At 37.9% G+C, this 17,484-nt stretch overlaps 5 protein-coding genes across 7 annotated transcripts; 3 read left to right on the forward strand and 2 right to left on the reverse strand.

The window, feature by feature from the left end:
* The first annotated feature begins 198 nt into the window (after positions 1 to 198).
* On the forward strand, positions 199 to 1,337 carry LOC145903296 (uncharacterized protein C1orf50 homolog). Of its 2 annotated transcripts, none has more exons than XM_082991373.1 (5): positions 199 to 266; positions 332 to 453; positions 592 to 669; positions 735 to 875; positions 942 to 1,337. In XM_082991373.1, exons 1-5 carry the CDS (start codon positions 248 to 250, stop codon positions 1,122 to 1,124), a joined length of 543 nt encoding a protein of 180 aa, XP_082847499.1. In that variant the 5' UTR covers positions 199 to 247; the 3' UTR covers positions 1,125 to 1,337. The 2 variants fall into 2 exon arrangements, with proteins under 2 accessions (XP_082847499.1, XP_082847498.1); XM_082991372.1 differs by having other exon boundaries at positions 207 to 266; positions 317 to 453.
* Positions 1,338 to 1,869: 532 nt separating this feature from the next.
* On the forward strand, positions 1,870 to 3,226 carry LOC145902271 (proteasome subunit beta type-4-like). Its single transcript, XM_082990179.1, has one exon. It carries the CDS (start codon positions 2,260 to 2,262, stop codon positions 3,043 to 3,045), a length of 786 nt encoding a protein of 261 aa, XP_082846305.1. The 5' UTR covers positions 1,870 to 2,259; the 3' UTR covers positions 3,046 to 3,226.
* A 337-nt stretch (positions 3,227 to 3,563) lies between these two features.
* Positions 3,564 to 11,800, reverse strand: LOC145904095 (putative E3 ubiquitin-protein ligase HECTD2). Of its 2 annotated transcripts, none has more exons than XM_082992334.1 (19): positions 11,532 to 11,800; positions 11,374 to 11,470; positions 10,986 to 11,242; positions 10,580 to 10,761; positions 10,096 to 10,206; positions 9,805 to 9,928; positions 8,788 to 8,852; positions 8,471 to 8,626; positions 8,184 to 8,332; positions 7,858 to 7,981; positions 7,658 to 7,780; positions 7,466 to 7,561; positions 6,732 to 6,837; positions 6,341 to 6,448; positions 5,759 to 6,022; positions 5,304 to 5,515; positions 5,001 to 5,145; positions 4,757 to 4,929; positions 3,564 to 4,573 (listed from the first exon to the last, which is right to left on the reverse strand). In XM_082992334.1, the coding sequence occupies exons 1-19, from the start codon at positions 11,643 to 11,645 to the stop codon at positions 4,453 to 4,455; spliced, it is 2,727 nt and encodes a 908-aa protein (XP_082848460.1). In that variant the 5' UTR covers positions 11,646 to 11,800; the 3' UTR covers positions 3,564 to 4,452. The 2 variants fall into 2 exon arrangements, with proteins under 2 accessions (XP_082848460.1, XP_082848461.1); XM_082992335.1 differs by having other exon boundaries at positions 10,580 to 10,719; positions 10,968 to 11,242.
* Positions 11,801 to 12,970: 1,170 nt separating this feature from the next.
* LOC145902126 (serine/threonine-protein kinase RIO2-like) lies at positions 12,971 to 15,316 on the reverse strand. The gene is made up of 6 exons (XM_082989994.1): positions 15,044 to 15,316; positions 14,823 to 14,963; positions 14,496 to 14,712; positions 14,067 to 14,248; positions 13,666 to 13,785; positions 12,971 to 13,516 (listed from the first exon to the last, which is right to left on the reverse strand). The coding sequence occupies exons 1-6, from the start codon at positions 15,277 to 15,279 to the stop codon at positions 12,973 to 12,975; spliced, it is 1,440 nt and encodes a 479-aa protein (XP_082846120.1). The 5' UTR covers positions 15,280 to 15,316; the 3' UTR covers positions 12,971 to 12,972.
* A 745-nt stretch (positions 15,317 to 16,061) lies between these two features.
* On the forward strand, positions 16,062 to 17,481 carry LOC145903946 (dehydrodolichyl diphosphate synthase complex subunit nus1-like). Its single transcript, XM_082992142.1, has one exon. It carries the CDS (start codon positions 16,138 to 16,140, stop codon positions 16,942 to 16,944), a length of 807 nt encoding a protein of 268 aa, XP_082848268.1. The 5' UTR covers positions 16,062 to 16,137; the 3' UTR covers positions 16,945 to 17,481.
* The last annotated feature ends 3 nt before the right edge of the window (positions 17,482 to 17,484 follow it).

The following is a 17,484-nucleotide window of genomic DNA, read 5'->3' on the forward strand; positions in this document are numbered from 1 at the left end:
TTCTTATCACAAGATTTTTTTGCGAAAACTTGAATAATTTAATACATGTGTGTTGATAAAAAAAAATCAGTTAGATAAGAAACGACAACGATTAACAAAAGCGAATTAGGCACGATGTGCCCTGTTTGTCTGAATCGATGTGAATACTACTAGGTACATAACACAAGCACTGCAACTTTGCAGTTCAGTTCAGTTTACCTGCGGTGTGGCGAGTTTCGTATCACTTCGAAAATTTGTTAAGAACACCATGGAAAACAACACACCAGGTTGGATTTAGGGATAGCATGAATTCTTGTACTAAAAGACAATAATTAAGTTGCAATTTTTGCAGAAACCTCTGGTGTTGTCATGACCACAAATGGTCCAAGTATTGTAAATCAAGCTCGTTTGGTTGAAGGCTCAAAACCTAAAAAGCCAGAGGACCTGATTGAATTGGCAGAACAAATTCAAAGGGTATTGTACAATGTTTTTGTGATAAATACACAAAACTAATTTAAAAAACAGGATGCTTCAATTTTAGATTAAGTTTTCTAGCATTTAAAAAAATATAACCTCTAGTTGCGTCCTACTTATATACATTGTATATTTCAGTGTGATGATTCAATAAAAGCAGTGGCCAGTAGCAAACTGAGAACAATTCTTGAGCAAATGAGAAACCTGCAACAACAAGTATATATCTTTTGGTAAAACATGTGTTTTAATGTCTCGAAACTTAGGACTTTTATTGATAACAGGCTCGCCAGTGTTTGGAGGATGCAAAGAGAGATGCTGATCTCCATCATGCAGCTTGCAACTTTAAGAAAATTCCAGGAAAGTTATACTATCTCTACAGGCGCAAATCAGGGCAGACTTACTTTTCAATGCTTTCTCCTGAGGTATGGAATTAAATGCACTGAGGTTGCCAAAAATTGCCTCATAAAAAGATGATATTATTTTTCAAGGAATGGGGATCCGGTTGTCCACATGAATTCCTTGGTTGTTACAAGTTGGAATTTGATCTAACCTGGACCCTGTTTGAAGACTTACAGAAGCGCGAGGATGACAATGCCATGATTGAAAAGCTGATCAAGCAACAGTTTAATGCAGCTCTTACATATGAACCTAATCTTTCCAAGCCAACTTGATTCTTCTTGTCTTTGTTTGCAAATCGTGGGGGTGTGTTAAATATGTAATTTTTTTAGCGAAAATGTTGGAAGGTAAATGAAAATGTTTACCTTGTTGCTATTGGTAAAATTGTAGGAGGATGTTTGATGCTATGCAAATATAAATAGTGTTTATTTGTTTTTTAGCGGAATTTTGATCAATTTTTTTAATATACATGTTTTGCCAAAATGTCATTTTTTTGTAGAGCGGCATGCGAGTAGCACAAACAGAAAGGGTTGTATTGTTTGAGCCAAAACATATTCTCATAGTAAGGATGCCCGGGGCTACTAAAAAGTTAAAAATTAGAAAGTCACAGATACCAGTAATGAGGTCGCCCGTATTTTATGCGGACCAATCTTGGAAATGAGATTGGCATGTAAAAGGGAATCAAGGAGAAGGCGATCGCCCCTAATACAACATGTTGCATCACTAAAATAAAACAGGTTCGTGGCAATTTTTTGTCTTGCGTCCAACATTGCCACCAGTAGTAACCCTCTTGAAATGGACATAGAAATCAAACCCTGCCAATTCTTTACTGGGACTCTCGTGGTTTGGATTTGAACATTACGAAGCGCTCTGTCATCATGTTGCTTTATGTTTTGCTGCTTAACAATTGAAATGTTTGGAGGTAGTCCGTAGGGAACAAGTTTAAAAATAGTTGTTCTTGTGTTAAACAAAACTCTTTTTTCTATTTGAATTTTTAGCTTTAAATAAAATTAAGCTTTAAAAACAAAAACCCTCGTTTTCCCACGTTATGTTGTCAAATATTGGTACTTTCTATTCTTATAGGCCTACTGCTGGTTACACCTACACTAGGTAGCATACGCGTTAAACGTCAAGGTGTTATCAAATGGAGAGAATGATAGTGAGCATCATGTTATGCCAAGATAGCTTGGTCTGGTTTAAGGCTTCCTGACTGTTAGATTTCGAAACGCCTTTTCATTTGAAGCAGATGCAGCCCACAGGCAGTCTTTCAAAATTGTAACAATAATTAGCCCAAAAAAATTAACCCCCACATCAACATACGAAAATATTTAAAAGTAAAATAGAAATAACTAAACTGAAATATAACACTCTGTTCCTATTTTCACAGTTAACTCATACTGCAGGACAACAATGGCCACATTGACCCAACCTGGAAAATATGGTGCTCCCCAGCCGGCATTGCTACAAGCTGAACAAAGCAACCAATGGGAGGCTGAGAGAACCATTTGCCAAACATTCGATGCTCGTAAGAGAACCCAGTACCCCTCAGTGACTGGTACATCTGTACTAGGCTTGAAATTTGACGGGGGCGTCATCTTAGCTGCTGACACCCTTGGCTCTTATGGTTCCATGGCCAGATTCAGAAATGTGTCAAGAATTATGAAAGTAAATGACTGCACAATTCTCAGTGCTGCTGGTGATTATGCAGACTATCAGTTTATCAAATCTGAGGTGGAACAGATGGTTATTGATGATGAAGTTATAAACGATGGCTTTCACATGTCACCACATTCCGTGCATTCATGGATTACAAGGTTCTTGTATTACCGTAGAAGCAAGTTCGATCCATTGTGGAACACCGTTATTGTCGCTGGTTTTGATGATGGAAAGAGTTTTTTGGGGTCAGTTGACAAGATTGGGATCGCTTTTGAAGCACCGTCAGTAGCTTGTGGTTTTGGTGCCTACCTTGCCCAGCCACTTTTAAGGAAAGCTTTAGAGGAAAACAACAATTCCCTGACTCCTGAGAAGGCAAAGAGCATTTTGGAAGACTGCCTCAAGGTGCTGTACTATAGAGATGCACGGTCGTACAACCGCTTCGAACTGGCTATTGTCACAAAGGATGGTGTAGTGATTGAGAAGCCAAAGTCATCAGAATCCAACTGGGAAATAGCTCATTTGGTCAAAGGGTTTGAATGAATGTATTGGATTGCAACGATTTTCAATAGATATGATTTGAATTGAGGCTATTATTGTGATGTTGTGTGTTTCAGTGCACTCACTTTCACAAGGCGTTTTGCTGCATATTAAAAGTTCATTGCAATGTTTTTGTTTTGAGAAGCATGAAGTTTTCAAAACATGTTTATCATTTTTTGTCCGACCATTGCATGTGATTTCACTACAGGTATATTAGGAACTTTAAGCAGAGATAGTTTAGCAGGCAAAAGCATTTTAGCAACCTACGAAGCACTTTAATCATGTTGATGGGTGTCCTGGAACTTCCAAGATTTAAATGTAAGGTCTGGCATAAAAATTATTTCAATCACCTTGGCTTCGAAGTTGCAAAAGTGGACTTTTGGAAAAGATTGAAATTTTTTGGCTGGCTCACATGTGATTTATTCTTGCAGTGACATCAAGCTTTCTAATACAGTTATGTATCTAATTAAATCAAATTTTATCTGTTTTCTCTGTATCCCAGACTGCTGCACAACTTGCAAAACCAAGTGTATTACAAAACGTAAGAATGCGGACCGGTACACATCAATTGCAAAGCGGACACATCACGCCAAAACGACACACACTTTTTTTCGGGTATTTTACACAAGCACCCATATCCACTATTCAAAAAAGTTTGTGCAAAAATATTTACATTCCAACTATGCACATGAACTATTTGCAAGATAACTGTGCAGAAACGTTCAATGTGCAAAAACAGGACAAAACAGGAATTTTACGGTGGATTGTTTGCGAAAACAGTTCACACTCGTCGACTTCTCATACGATAATACAGTAGTAATAAGATAGTACCACATATGCTCCAGAAATTTACTACACAGCCGAACGACATAGACTAGTAGTACCAAATACAATGACATTACAAACACTGAAGAACCTATAATGTTAAGAGGTTGTGGTAAGGTGTGTTTGTAGTAGATATGAAAAAAGCAGCTCACCCTAAGTTTTGAGTAGGGTGCAGTCGTGCACAACGAAGTTTTGAGCACTCCAAATGAAGCGGCTATTGCACACACAATACAAGTCGCATGCCAAAGAGAAAAGTGCAAGAAAAAGCAAATTCACAGTACAAAAGCACCGCTGTGTTGCCGCAAAGAGAACCAACAATCATGACAGCCAAAAAATCCTAAAAGTACAACAAGCAAGCAAAACAGTTTTCCATCCCATGTTAAGACATACTATTTAAAAGGTAGATTCGGTGATAAAAATGCAAGGTACATAAAGTTATGATGTTTTGCCACTGTATAAATATTCCACCGTGATGGGTTGCATTTTCTAAGCCAATTATAAAAGTGTGTACAGTGTTTTGGAATGAATTTTGCAACAGTAGAAAAAAAAATATTTCGGAAATGAAAAAAAATGTTGGCCACTAGTTTATTGGAGGCCGAAACCTTCTGCATTGCTGATGGCGATTACTAATTTACTTTCCAGATGCTGTTTGCTTCCATATGGTGGAAGAAGAAGTTGGTTAAAGCACGTATGTGCCATTGGTAACCTTGAGAAAACAAGTATTTATTAAACCTTTATAGTTTGTAAAAAAGTTGCCTTTTATCATGTTTAGCATACTATTGGGCAACATATGTAAGTGCAGTTACCCAAAAGCAGCTTTTGATATGTTAGAAGTCACTGAGTAAACAGAAGACTATGTTAAAAGTGAGTTAGTTTGTCTATTACTTACATGTTTTGTGCGGTCATAGTGCGAACTATCTTGAAGTTCAGTTCCTGCATCCCTCCCACAGGAACTCGATCACTTCCGGTGCAAAAATGAAGAAACTGCTTCTGCAGATCCCTCGACAGTGAGAAGAGCACATCCCAGAAAAAGATGATTGTCGGATCGTTGGGTGCAAAACCCTGAAGTAGCAACATTTCTTTAAACAAGCATTTTCTACGGATTTATGTTTTTTTTTGATGTGGTGACAAACCTTGTATGTCGTGTACTTCATTAAGTCTCTCAAATCGAAGCCTGAGTTTCCGCAAACAAGGGTTTCCAGTTCTTCAGCGCAGAGGAATGAAAGTGCATTAGAACAGCACACAGTGTAAAACCCATGGTGGAAAGCCAAGAATTGCCTGAATAATGAACATAGTCGGTAATTATAATCAACCTATTCTGAAATAATAACTGTGCACCAAAATTAGAACAATCGCATGCCAAAATATTTACCTTTGTTAGCACAGTTTTGTCACAGAAAAAGAACTTTTTGTTTATTAAACATTACAAGCCACACCTGTAGACTGCTTTGTTCAACTTGAAATTTAGAAACGCTTGCACGTATTCATGTCTGTTCTTGTTGGTCACAGGTATTTTGTCCCCTCCAGGTTTAAGTGAAACTGTCTTCAATGACCCAAAATCACTTTGAGATGTCTGGAAAGTGTATTCAAAGTCTTCCTCAACATTTCCTTCATAGCTGAGCAACTCCTCCAACCCATGTACCATGTCCTGTTAGAAATACTTTTAATAGGATCCTATTAATAACCAAAGGTAAAAAAAGTTGTTTTTTGGTATTTTGAGCAAATTTTGGTAGTGGGTTCACAATATATCGCATTCATTAGGATAAACAACAATACAAACATCACTGGGTGACTATTTACTTGGCAAGATTGTTGTAAGTCACACCAAAGATGCACTAGGGAGCACAAAACAGTGGCTCTGTCTGTATCTTAGTATTTAAATAGCACTTACTGGGTCAACAGATCTATAATCTTCCAATGTAACTGGTACAACTCCAACAGGCAAGTTTGGGGTGAGAGTTTCTGGTCCCACAGCTGGATTTCCAGTTGGTTGTGGGACTTGTGCCTTTGGCTTTCCTGGAGTGGTGTTGCATTGGTCAGCGGCATGGTTTAGCGGTGAACCAGGACGTGGAACAGAGGACAAAAGCTTGCGATAGCATATCATCGGCAAGCGAATATCGAGTGTGATACAGTTGTAAACTGCTAGCCCCATGAGCTACATCAATTTAGAGTTAAGAAAAAAGGTAATTGTAGGACTGCCACACAGGACATATATTTGTAGTGCAAACCAATGAGGACGCTTTAGCGGAAAAAATTAATGGCTTAACATTGTCAACAGAGCAATATAAAACATTTGGTTTTTTATTTGCGATTAGCATGTTTTTAGATATAGTTTCTTTTACAGTCAACTATAGGTCACATTTTTTAGGCTTTCATGAAAAAAACATTACTTACATTTTTTTACAAAGATTAAAATACAAACTATAAATGTAATTATGTAAACAGTGACAAATTATGCTTTAAAGAAGGATACCACGCCAACAAGAAACAAATCAGAAGAGTTTTCACTGGCATTTTCAGCAAACCAGTAGCACCGTGCTTTTTCGTGATACACAAATGTATTGTACTCCGGTGACAACACCTAAAAAGCAAATAATATTTTTGATAACAATGTTCCGTGTTGTGAGAAATTTCAAGGTGTGGTGCAAAAAGTTCTATTCTTTCTGCGCCGCAAGGCTAAAATACTTAAAAAACAATGCTTTATTCCCTACTCGTGATATAGTGTCTATTGATACAGGCTAAAAATAATTTTCGATTTCCTGAAACAACAAACAGAAAATTGAGGAGTTCGCAAACAAACCATGCGACGTAAAAAAAACATTACAGGTCTTTTGTTAGCCGGAAAGTCAAAACATCAACATCACCTTTCGCAGCAGAAGGAGAAACCATTCTTTTGTGAGGCCTCCCATGTCATAGCCAGGTTCACCCACAAATTCAACCCTTAATTTCTTTTTCAAGTACTTGCGATTACTGAAACATCAATAATTTATGCAATTAATATCCGTGCGTCATTACTGTAAGTGATGACAGGCGACCGAAGGCAGACCATGAATAATTGAAGAGAGTTAAGCCTATGAAATAATCGTAGCTTGCTATACATATGACAAACAACTCTATGATGTACGTGACAACTTATTACGCCTGGAAAGGTCTACTATTAATATATGCAGTAATAAAAAAAATTGGTGATTTCAAACATAAAATACACTGCAAGTCTATGATCATCAATTGGTTGATTCTTGCAATTATTATGCATCATATGCTAAAACACTTCTTTAAACCACTTCAGTGCTATTTGAAGTATTTTGTTTGTTGTGGGTGGGAAAGTTGACTATTTATCAAAAATGCCAAAATGTTTCTTAAACTAATAAACTCTAGTCAATTCTGACCTCACAAAGAAAGGACATAAAAAATTTGTATAAATTATGCAACTAAATTATTTGATGTAAAGGCCAACAGTATATGTTGCTGTTTTCTAACATTTTCGAGGTCATGCCAGATATTATAATGGTATTATTCTGTAGGCACATTTTTTGCCCAATGGTTTTGGAGACATTGTTAATAATGCATGATTTTGCTCAAAATAGAAAAAGCTCACTTGAATATTTGTTCTAATGAATCTTGAAGCAAATGTTGTCTCCGTACAGTGATGTTGAAAAATAACTGATTGACATTTGGAGTTCTTGTGGGGCGCCTGTTGCAAAAAAACATTGCTTGTATATATACTTTAATAATATAAGCCTTTTTTTCAAAATTAAACATAGCATATTTCCATTGTTTTAACATTCACCTTCGGATGGTTTGGACAAGTTCATCCCTTGCTGTTCGAATCATCTGGCGCTCCTGGTCATGCTTTAGAATGCGCAGCTTGGCAACCAAGCTCAACACAAATGGAAAATGGCAAAATGTAAACCTACAAGAAATCAATTATCAGAAAAAAACAAATTTAAATTCACTTTCTAGTATTTTAATCATTTGAAGAGCAGTTACCCCGAATGAGAAGCAGGGTTTTCCCACTGTCTGAATTCAGCCATGACGTCGATGTGATCAAGTGTGTGATTGTAAAACTCGCGATATGAAACCAATCGGGGTTTGATCAAGTTGTTTGCGTTATCTGAAAAAAGGACCGATGATTCCATTTTGGCAGTTGGTTGTAATTAATGAAAAAACATGTTGTTCCACACAAACATTCATTTTACAGATGTTAGTTTAAATGTTTTGTAACTGAATACATTTCACACAAATAGTTCCCAAACATTTACAACAAATCACAAAACCAGTGTATTTGTGTGATACATCAGTGTCCAAACACTTACTCATCATTGATAAAACTTTTATGGCTGATGGAATCCACCACCCACAGTTGGTCATGGGTGGCAAGTCATCAGATTGACCCGGAAACAACCGGAGCGTGACAAACTGATGTAACCTTTCGACCAGTGGACGAAACCGGGGAGTGGACAACCTGTTTTAAACAAGAAGAATTATGTTGTTTTTCTGTGTATCCAATTACAGTACAAGCAACAGCTGCCAATTAACCACTGAAATGTCACACAACAGAATGTATTGTGTGTATGCGTGAGTAAACAATTGGGGAACTTGCCTCCGGAGCCAGTGTGTCAACACCAGCTGGTCCTGCTCATTTAGGGTTGCTATTTGCCGAAGCAAATGTGCGTACACCACATATGTTTCAATTCGTGTAAACATTGGGTTTTGCAGAAGCACGAAGTAGGATCGCAAATCGTTTTCATTCTTCTCACTGCAAAAAAGTTACAAATTGTCATTTACATTCACACAATATATGGTATACCTTGTTAATTGGAAAAGATTTATTATAGGAGATTGAAATGTTTATTTTATTTGTTTGCACCATGTGATGACATGTTTCAATAGAAACAGACGTAATCCTGACACATTTACCTTTTCCATTCATTGAGCAAGCAATTAATGATGCCTTTCAAAACAAGCTTCTGGATCTCCTGGCTCTACAGAGAAAAAAACAGAGGTTGTAGCATATATTGGCAACATTTCCCGAAAATAACTGATAACTTGCGCAAACGATTGCAGCAAATCCCAGGAATTGTATGGAAACCCATGTAGGTTTGTGATGTCTGTAGCTACGCAGGCATGAAATATGAAACAAGCCTTACATGGGCAAACGGTGACAGACTGAGCCTATTGTTGTGTAACAGAGCTCTCATCAATTGGTTTCTGTGTATTTTACCAGCGGGCCACTGATGTTACCTTACTGAATAGGCCACTTCTGCCTGAACAAGTCACTCGGGGCGAGCCAACAATAGGGCCCGAGAGGCCCTTGTGACAGTTGAGTGAGGCCCGAGATTCCAGACAGATCTCAAGCGAGAAAATCCGATTAGGAACTTATGTTCAAATAAAAAAAAACAGAGTGAACAGAGTCACTCAGGAAGTGAAAATGGGGGTTTCTGTTGTTACATTAACCTTGACTTCCTTCCCCACACAAATTGTGTTGTTGAGTTTAATTGCCTCCATCTTACGTCTAGACTTCCAAAGGGATCTGCACTCTCTTAAGATGTCTATGCGTCATTTGCTTGGACGGGTATTTTAAGTCCACAGCATAGAACATAAAACTTTGACAAATGTAACCACGACAAATAAACAGGAAATCCCACACAATGAAAATTGACACCAAGAAAGTTTCCCACAAGCCTTGTTTCCGAGTTTTTTTACTGATATAATTTTAATTTTCATCGCATGTTGAAGATTAGTGTGAATGTTGTTACTGATTTGCCAAATTAAACAATAATTTATTTCACCTGCATTATTATAAATAGACTGGGAGTCAGACAATGCATGACAACCAGGAGAATTATTGACAGTGGCTATTTTAGTTGTTTGAACTGTTGACACTAGATTGACGCCATTCAATGACATAAAGTTAACTAATTGCATTTCACTCACCAACTGCAAGAGAGTTTCATAGACACAGCCAATAAACTTTTGTTGCAAGCTTGGGTCATGAAGGTACTCTGGTATATTATTGGTAACTCTCTCTAGTTGACCACCGGCATGAGATTGTGGAAGTCTAAATATATCAAATTAGTCAGATATTCATTTCACTCTACCTTAAGGTGAATAATGGTTTAACGTAAAATACTATCTTGGAGTTTAAACTCCTGAAATGTCAACAATAAAATTCAGAAAAAGTCATGTTGAAATGTTTATAAATACCAAACTGGTCAACGGCCACACCTTTGCTTTTTAAAAGTGTCGTTAATGGACTTGAAGGAGTCAAAAGCAGAGCGGTAGAACTCTTGGAGCTTAAATGATTTTTTGCTTTTCTTCCATTTTTCTACTTCAGTTCTTAAAAAAAAATTTCACAAAACATAATCAAAAAATTTTAAAAACAATAGTATATATATAGTCTCATTAAACTTATTTTACACAAAAGTAAAGAAGAATTAAAGAAAAAAACACTCTATGCCCATAGTCAAAAAGCAAGACAATCAAACATTTTGAAAATGAATGTTCATGTAACATATGTTTTTTAAGTAACAAAAGTGTAGGTTAGAACAAAAGGTTGAAATTGTTACAGTCAATTGAATTGTATAGGGAAGGTTCCCCACAACTTATTGACAATGTTCAAAACAATTCCAAAGCATTTGGGAGGTATCCCAACACGACCACTATTTGCAGAAATCACACACACAGTTACTACAATCTAAAAGTTACATACCTAAATTGCTTAAATGACATAACAATCAAAGGCTTTGAGGTCGTGGGTTGATGAGGTGTGTGTGACGTGTGATGTAGTTCTCTCACATTTCGACAGCCAGCTGATCGAGGTACCTTGCTACTATCTTTTGTTGCTCCAGCCTGAAACACAATTAAACTGTTGAACCATTGTTTCGGTATATGCTCTCCAATTTCTCTGTACAGCTCGCTAAATAGGAAATTTTAATTAGGTTTTGTTTTAGTTTGTGCTTCAAAGAACTGACAACCACAAAGAAAAACCTAGGCAAACATTGAAAAAGGCAATTTTACTTACTTTTTTTGAATAATTTTATTGGGCAAACTACATGCATTATTTTCGAACTATTCTTTTTAACTCAAAATGTGCTTACAGTCATAGCCAAAGTGACATTTGCGGATTGTCGCTTATTTTTCATTTGTTCCGTTTCAAGTGCAGTCATGTTGGGTGGTGTTGGTGGAGGAATTGCATCATTGAAAGTTTTAGAAGTCATTGGATGCACAGACTGTTGATCTCCCTCACTTAGAAACGACACAGAGGGATCTTTTACACGCGATGAGTTGCTACCAAGTTTTAGTGCTGGCTCAGATACTTCCAAGCAGTCTTTTGATGATTTTATTGCAGTGCTTGGCAGTGATGGCAAATTGCCTGGAACAAGATTTGTTTAGAATATGAGGCACTAGAAATGCAACTTACGGTTCTGAAAAAATCCAAACATTTCCTGACAGTGTATTAATAGGAAAACAAACATAACACAATGGTAAATTAATTCTACATACATGTTGTTGAGTATTCACTGGTTGAAGGTAAACTTATTGTTTCCGGTGTTTTTACTTTCCGTACTGATAACATATTGGGTGTAGAAGACCTGCTTCCCTGACAAAAAAAAATGAACAAGGTTCAACAATGGCACAGTTTGCAACAAAACACACTCTACCTGTTCAACTACAATTGGTGGTAACTTTCCAGGGCGCGCATCTGCATCGGTTAATTTTTCTGAACGGCCTTTACGCAACTGGGCAGCAGAAGAGGTTTGGTTTCCCGACTGCATGCTCGCAGTGAATTATTCATGAAAATCACATCATCGCGCACATGTAGTCAGAAGTGCGATGCTTCATTAATTACAAGCATGTGAACGCGGTACAAATGAGTAACAAATTGGTATTTACAAGCACTGACGAAAATTAGCACCTGTGTATGTCGACTTTATCTGCGAACGCAAGCGAACAGAAGTGTAACGAATTTATAAGCGGTATTATTTACAGCCTCAACAAATGCCATAAAACCGGCATAACCGGTTTACCTGCGGCGAATTTCAAAATAACTATACACAACCATAAACATACACAAGCGAAAACCTTGATTCCAGAACAGAAGCAGCTAACGTTTTGTTAGCCCTACTCTTACAAATATTGAACACGACAATGGCACAATCGATTGGGCCAGACACCTTCAAGAGAAAAAAATCATCCGTTTTATATGTTTATGCAGCTGAGGCGGTTGCGCGTGAGTGGTTTTGTTTGCCGGGTATTTTTTCGTTTAATGGATGCTGCACTGTATTGCTGCAAAAAACAGGCACTCGCCCGGAACACAATTTCAAATCACACCAGAGACCACTGATCAAACTAAATTGTTTGTATGCGCAAAATAGCCATAATAATCAATGACAGCTGCAGACAGGGTGTATACACGCACTGTTTCGACCTGTAAGGTCTCATCAGTGCAGCTGTTGATGTGGCAGCTCTCATAAATTGTTTGTGTTTTGCACAGAAACGGTTGCGTAGACAAAGAATAACACGAGAATTGCATGGACACCGATAAAACCGTGATGGTTGTCAGGCGCTCTTTTCCTCACAGAGACCCACCTACTGCAGGATCGCAGCTAGTCGAACTGGTAGGTGATGGTTTGCAATAGACCGCATCGGACCTATAGGCGGCCACTCAGCCATACTGGCCGAAGCAAAACTCATCAAAACGAAATGACATCTTGGTTTACAGAATGTTTTTTCACGTCCACATACCTAAGCACCCCGCTGACGGGATGAAAGAGCAACTTTTGTTACATGGCATTAATACCTCTTATATTTTAGGACCCCGTATTTAGGCAAATACAAGCTACAAAGTTGGATAAAAAAAGGTTATTTTCCATAGCATCTCTTGTAAAATGTTCGTGTACTACCCCACAACTTAAGTGCGTTTGTTAATTTATTGTAAAGTGTGTTATTCCTTGCACAATGGCCTAACATGTAATTGAAACAGACTATGGGTCATACTAGATTGCTGAAGGACCATGTGGGCAGTTTTTATCTTAATATTGCAAACATGTCTCATAAAACAACAAACAGTGTTACAAGTTTTGCAACGTTTATTAGCGCGATCTACATGGCGTCCATATTTAAACTGGACTTGACCTCGTAGCGCAAATTCCTTCGTTGCTTTGTAACCAGCGCCGCCTCGCCTTTGCGCAATCGCCTATGAGTGTAGGCCTTCTGCTGCTTGCTAATTCCTTTGCGAATGCGTTGCTTAATCAGTTCGTCAGGCACACTAGCGCCAGACACCGACTCAGTCTCCGTACGACCCTCAGTCATATGCATAGGAAGGCTAGATCGTGTGCCGTCCCTGAAGGGCCTGAACTGGGAGTTGGCAAGCGATAAACCTTCCAATGCTTCTTCAGTCTGTTCTACTGCATTTTCAGGGGTTTGTATAGGAGCTTCATCACTCTGTGGAGGTGGCCTGGTCTCGTCCGATTCTGGGCAGTCGTCGTCACCGGAGTCACTGTCCTCTGACAAACGCCCGTCTTTGCATTCTTCGCTATCGGATGGGATGGAATTGGGGTCGTCGTCAAGCTGGTGACGAAATTCGTCGGCAAACTTTTCCATTTCGTCGTCGTCCGCTCGGCTGAAGCCGCTGGCAGCTATTTCTCTGCGAGTAAATATTCGGTTATGTTCCTAAAGAATTAGCAACGCTTTCTGTCCGAATTACAGGAAGTAAGAAAAGCTTCGCATCGACATGGCAGGGAATTACTTTTTTGTTTATTTAATGATCGCAAAAAGTTAAAAAAATGTTAGTACTTGTCCATTGAGACTTCTTTCTGTACATCCACATCAAACTGAGGACACTCTTCTGATTCAAAGTCAAACCGCCGAAGAAAAAAATCTCGCACACATTTTACATCCCGATCGAAGTAATGTCTGCAACAGGAAAATATATTTACAGTTGTCTGTAGCACTCTGGCACGTGCAGCACCGGTGTTTGCTGCAATTTAATGTATACGTATTTGGGGTCATCATGTATGTAATGAACCATAGTATTTTCACAGCGGGGTGAGTATATGAAGTATGTGCCATCCTTAAATTATGGCTTAAAATTGTTTTTTTAATGCTTTGAGTACTGCGCTCTGGCATCCAATCAATATATATTTAACTTAAGTTACAGGTAAATAATGATTGAAAACAAATTCACAATTGCTTACTTGGCATTCTTGTGTGAGGTTGACATCATTTGTGGGAAGTCAATCATGGTAACACGGTCATTTTCATCCACCATCAAGTTGAACTCGTTGAAGTCTCCATGGATTAAACCATGATTAGCAAGCTTCAAGATCAGGTTCATCAGTTCATCATACACTGCACCTGGGTTGTCCAGCTCATGAATCTACAACCAAAACAAGAGATTTTTTTTTAGTGAACATTGCTATACCGTCCGATATATATTCGTCATTGAGGTCTTTTCAAAAACCTAACATACAAAACACTATTAACATTATTTTAACCGATAAGAGGGGGACAAAATATTTCTGTGGGATGTATTTGGGAAAATGGCAGCAACTGGAATAATTACAGGAAACAAAATGAATAAAAAGACATATAAAACATAATTTGGTTGGTATAAAAGAATATACCTGTTGCAGGGGGTATGCCTGAAGTAGCTCCATAATGACACAGTGTCTGTTGCACTCCACTGGTTTTGGAACAGGAAAACCTCTGTCATAAAGAGCATTCATGTAGGCAAATTCTTTTGTGGCTGCCAAGCGTGAAAGGTATATCCAAGAAACTGTGTTTCTTTTAGCATGATAGTCCCGTTTGTTTTTAAGCTGTCTAAATGAGGTTCTTCCAAGTCTACAGTAAGATAAACATTTTATGTTAGTTGGGTTTTTTGTATACATATCAAATAAGTCAAAAAAAACGATGCTCAAAAAATGGAAAAATAGCATAAGATATTTGTATACCTGTGTATCTTCATAGCCAGTTGTTCACCTTCCTTGTCACCAACAATATAAATATCAGACTCCTTGCCCACTCCTATTTGGTTTCCCACGGACAGAACAATATCCCTCTGAGCCAGCACCTTCAGTGCAAGGTAATCATACCTGAAAATTCGATTATATCAGAATTATCCATAGCAAAAATGCAAATGGAACACAGTTAAAAACAAATAAAAGTTACTCACCCACGATTGGTGAGTCTGTATCCAACGTTCATTTTGCTTCTTTCAAATGCCAACAGTCGGTGCTTTGACAGTTCCCTCACAACTTTATGAGTTCCTCCATGCTTTAGGTTGGCAATGGAGGCGATAAGACTGACCGGAACAATTTCATGGTTCTTCATTCCCATCTCCACTGCTGTTAAAACCCTGAAGTCTTCTTGCGACAGATATCGCAAAAGCGATACATCCAGCTTCCCCATTACACAACAATTTGCAAGAAATTAACATTAAATCGTACACACTAAAAAATATAAAAGTTGACAACATTATACGCTAAACCTACCCACCAGTTTACTTTTAAATGAAAGTACGACACAACTAAATTAGGGTCTAGTGTCGATTTCTAGAACATAGGTACGTACAATAGTACACTAGACCCCTAAATTGCTTATATATAGAAATATTGATACTTGGGATCCTGTTGCAGACCGCTTCGCACATCATTTGCATCACAACATAACTTCACAAAAGTGTTCGTAACTCACGTAGCACAAAAGTGAACTGCGACTGAAAGACACATGTTAGTTCACAAATATCATGTATAAAGTTTTCTTGTAAATCTAATATTTTTGGTTTAAGAACGGATAATCTTGGATTTACGTGGCAGAAACACGCGATTTTTGGTTTTCAACAAGGCTTAAAATTGTAAAGAAAATTATAAAAGATAAAGAGCATTGATGACGAAAGTGCGCTTACCATTCGATCATGTCATGCCTGCCTACGCAAAACGTTTCACGAAGAAAAAATGTATTTAAGCAAGATTTTAAGAAAGGCTGCAAAATGAATATTTAATTTCCAAAATGACTTTGAAGAATTATATCCTAAAAAATTTGCCTAACTTAGTGCGAATATGAATATGGTATGGCAACTGAGCAATATTTGTGATTGTAAGAAATATTGCGGGCAACATAACAGTTTTGATCCACTTCATGGTGTGTGCGGCAAGTTGGAAATTTTTACGTGGCGCGACGTTTGGTCGACGATGGTTTGCGGACCGTGGCTCATTCTTGAACTTTCGTACTTATAGCTGCGTCGACTATTCCTAACGCTCTCCACAAATGGATATGTACGGATGGGACAGAACTGTGAGAAAAACGGTTGTGAGCGGACTTACACAAGCCGAATCGTTCTTATTTTCCTTTTTACGCGTTTTTCTTTACATACTGCAAAATGTATTGAATACACGCAATGCTGGATGGCTCGGATATCTCAAGAGCATCAAATCAAATACAACTGCAGTTGACTGCAGCAAAATCACCGAAGACGCTCTTAATCTGCCCAAAATCCCCAAACACATCGGGTTTATCATTGACGATGAAGAAAATGACCTAGAGAGTATCGTAAACATGATTGTTTGGTCTTTCCTGCTGGGAGTTAGCAATGTTACAATTGCCGATCAGAGAGGTCGCCTTGAAGATGATTTGACAACCATTGAGCAAAGTTTTAAGAAAAAGTGCCAAAATCCAGAATACAAACAGTGCCCGGAATGTGTTTTTCATTCTGGAATGAGCAAAGCCGAAAACATGGGCACGTGCAATGTCATTATTACTTCACCAAAGACCAGTAAGAGATTTTTCATGACTCATGTCGAAAACACATGCAGGCAAATGAAGGGCAGTGTTTCCCTTCAGCGAACAATGAATCCCGACAAGTTTTCAGAGATTCTCGAAGAAGCAAAAGGGTCTTTGCCTGACCCTTGTTTGCTTGTCGTATTCGGCAATCTCTTTACGTTTCATGGGTTTAATCCCTGGTCATTGCGACTAACTGAGTTTACAAATCTACCTTCACATTGTAATTTGTCATATGACACTCTGCTGACTTCTTTTAGGAAATTTGCTAAATGTAAGCAGAGATGGGGGATTTGACTTGCTCTTCTTCTCGATAAGTGCAAATAAACTTTTCTCATGCTCTTTGGCACAAGTATGTTAGTTTTGCTGCCTATAAAGACTACAAACTTTCTTGTGTTTTAGTTCACATTTTTTTCCAAACTTTTGTATTTATTTAATTTGGCGAAGTACCGAGTATTTTATTGAAGCCCTATATATGTACATTTTAGGTGAATCGTTGTATGGTTGACTTGTGATATTATTATAGCTTTATCTTTTACATGCCTATTCTGCCGCTTGTGGTGTCCATCCCTATCATATTGAGCGAAACACTCCTGTTGGTGTATTTATTTGTTTGCTGATTCGCACAGTAATACTAACACGAATTATGTGAATTATCACTTTTGCCGTCAGGCAGTAATTTTGATAAACTGCTTCTCAGTAAATCAACTGAAATACGTGCAGGGTGGCAATTACCATTTGTATTTGGATCATTGTTTTTTTTGCTACAATTCATATGTGGACTCAGTTTACTTTTTGCATTGCAGCCGTATAAATTTTGATCTTTGTTCTAGATTT

This window comes from Ascidia mentula, chromosome 5 (assembly GCF_947561715.1).
Source record: "Ascidia mentula chromosome 5, kaAscMent1.1, whole genome shotgun sequence".
Lineage (NCBI taxonomy): Eukaryota > Metazoa > Chordata > Ascidiacea > Phlebobranchia > Ascidiidae > Ascidia > Ascidia mentula.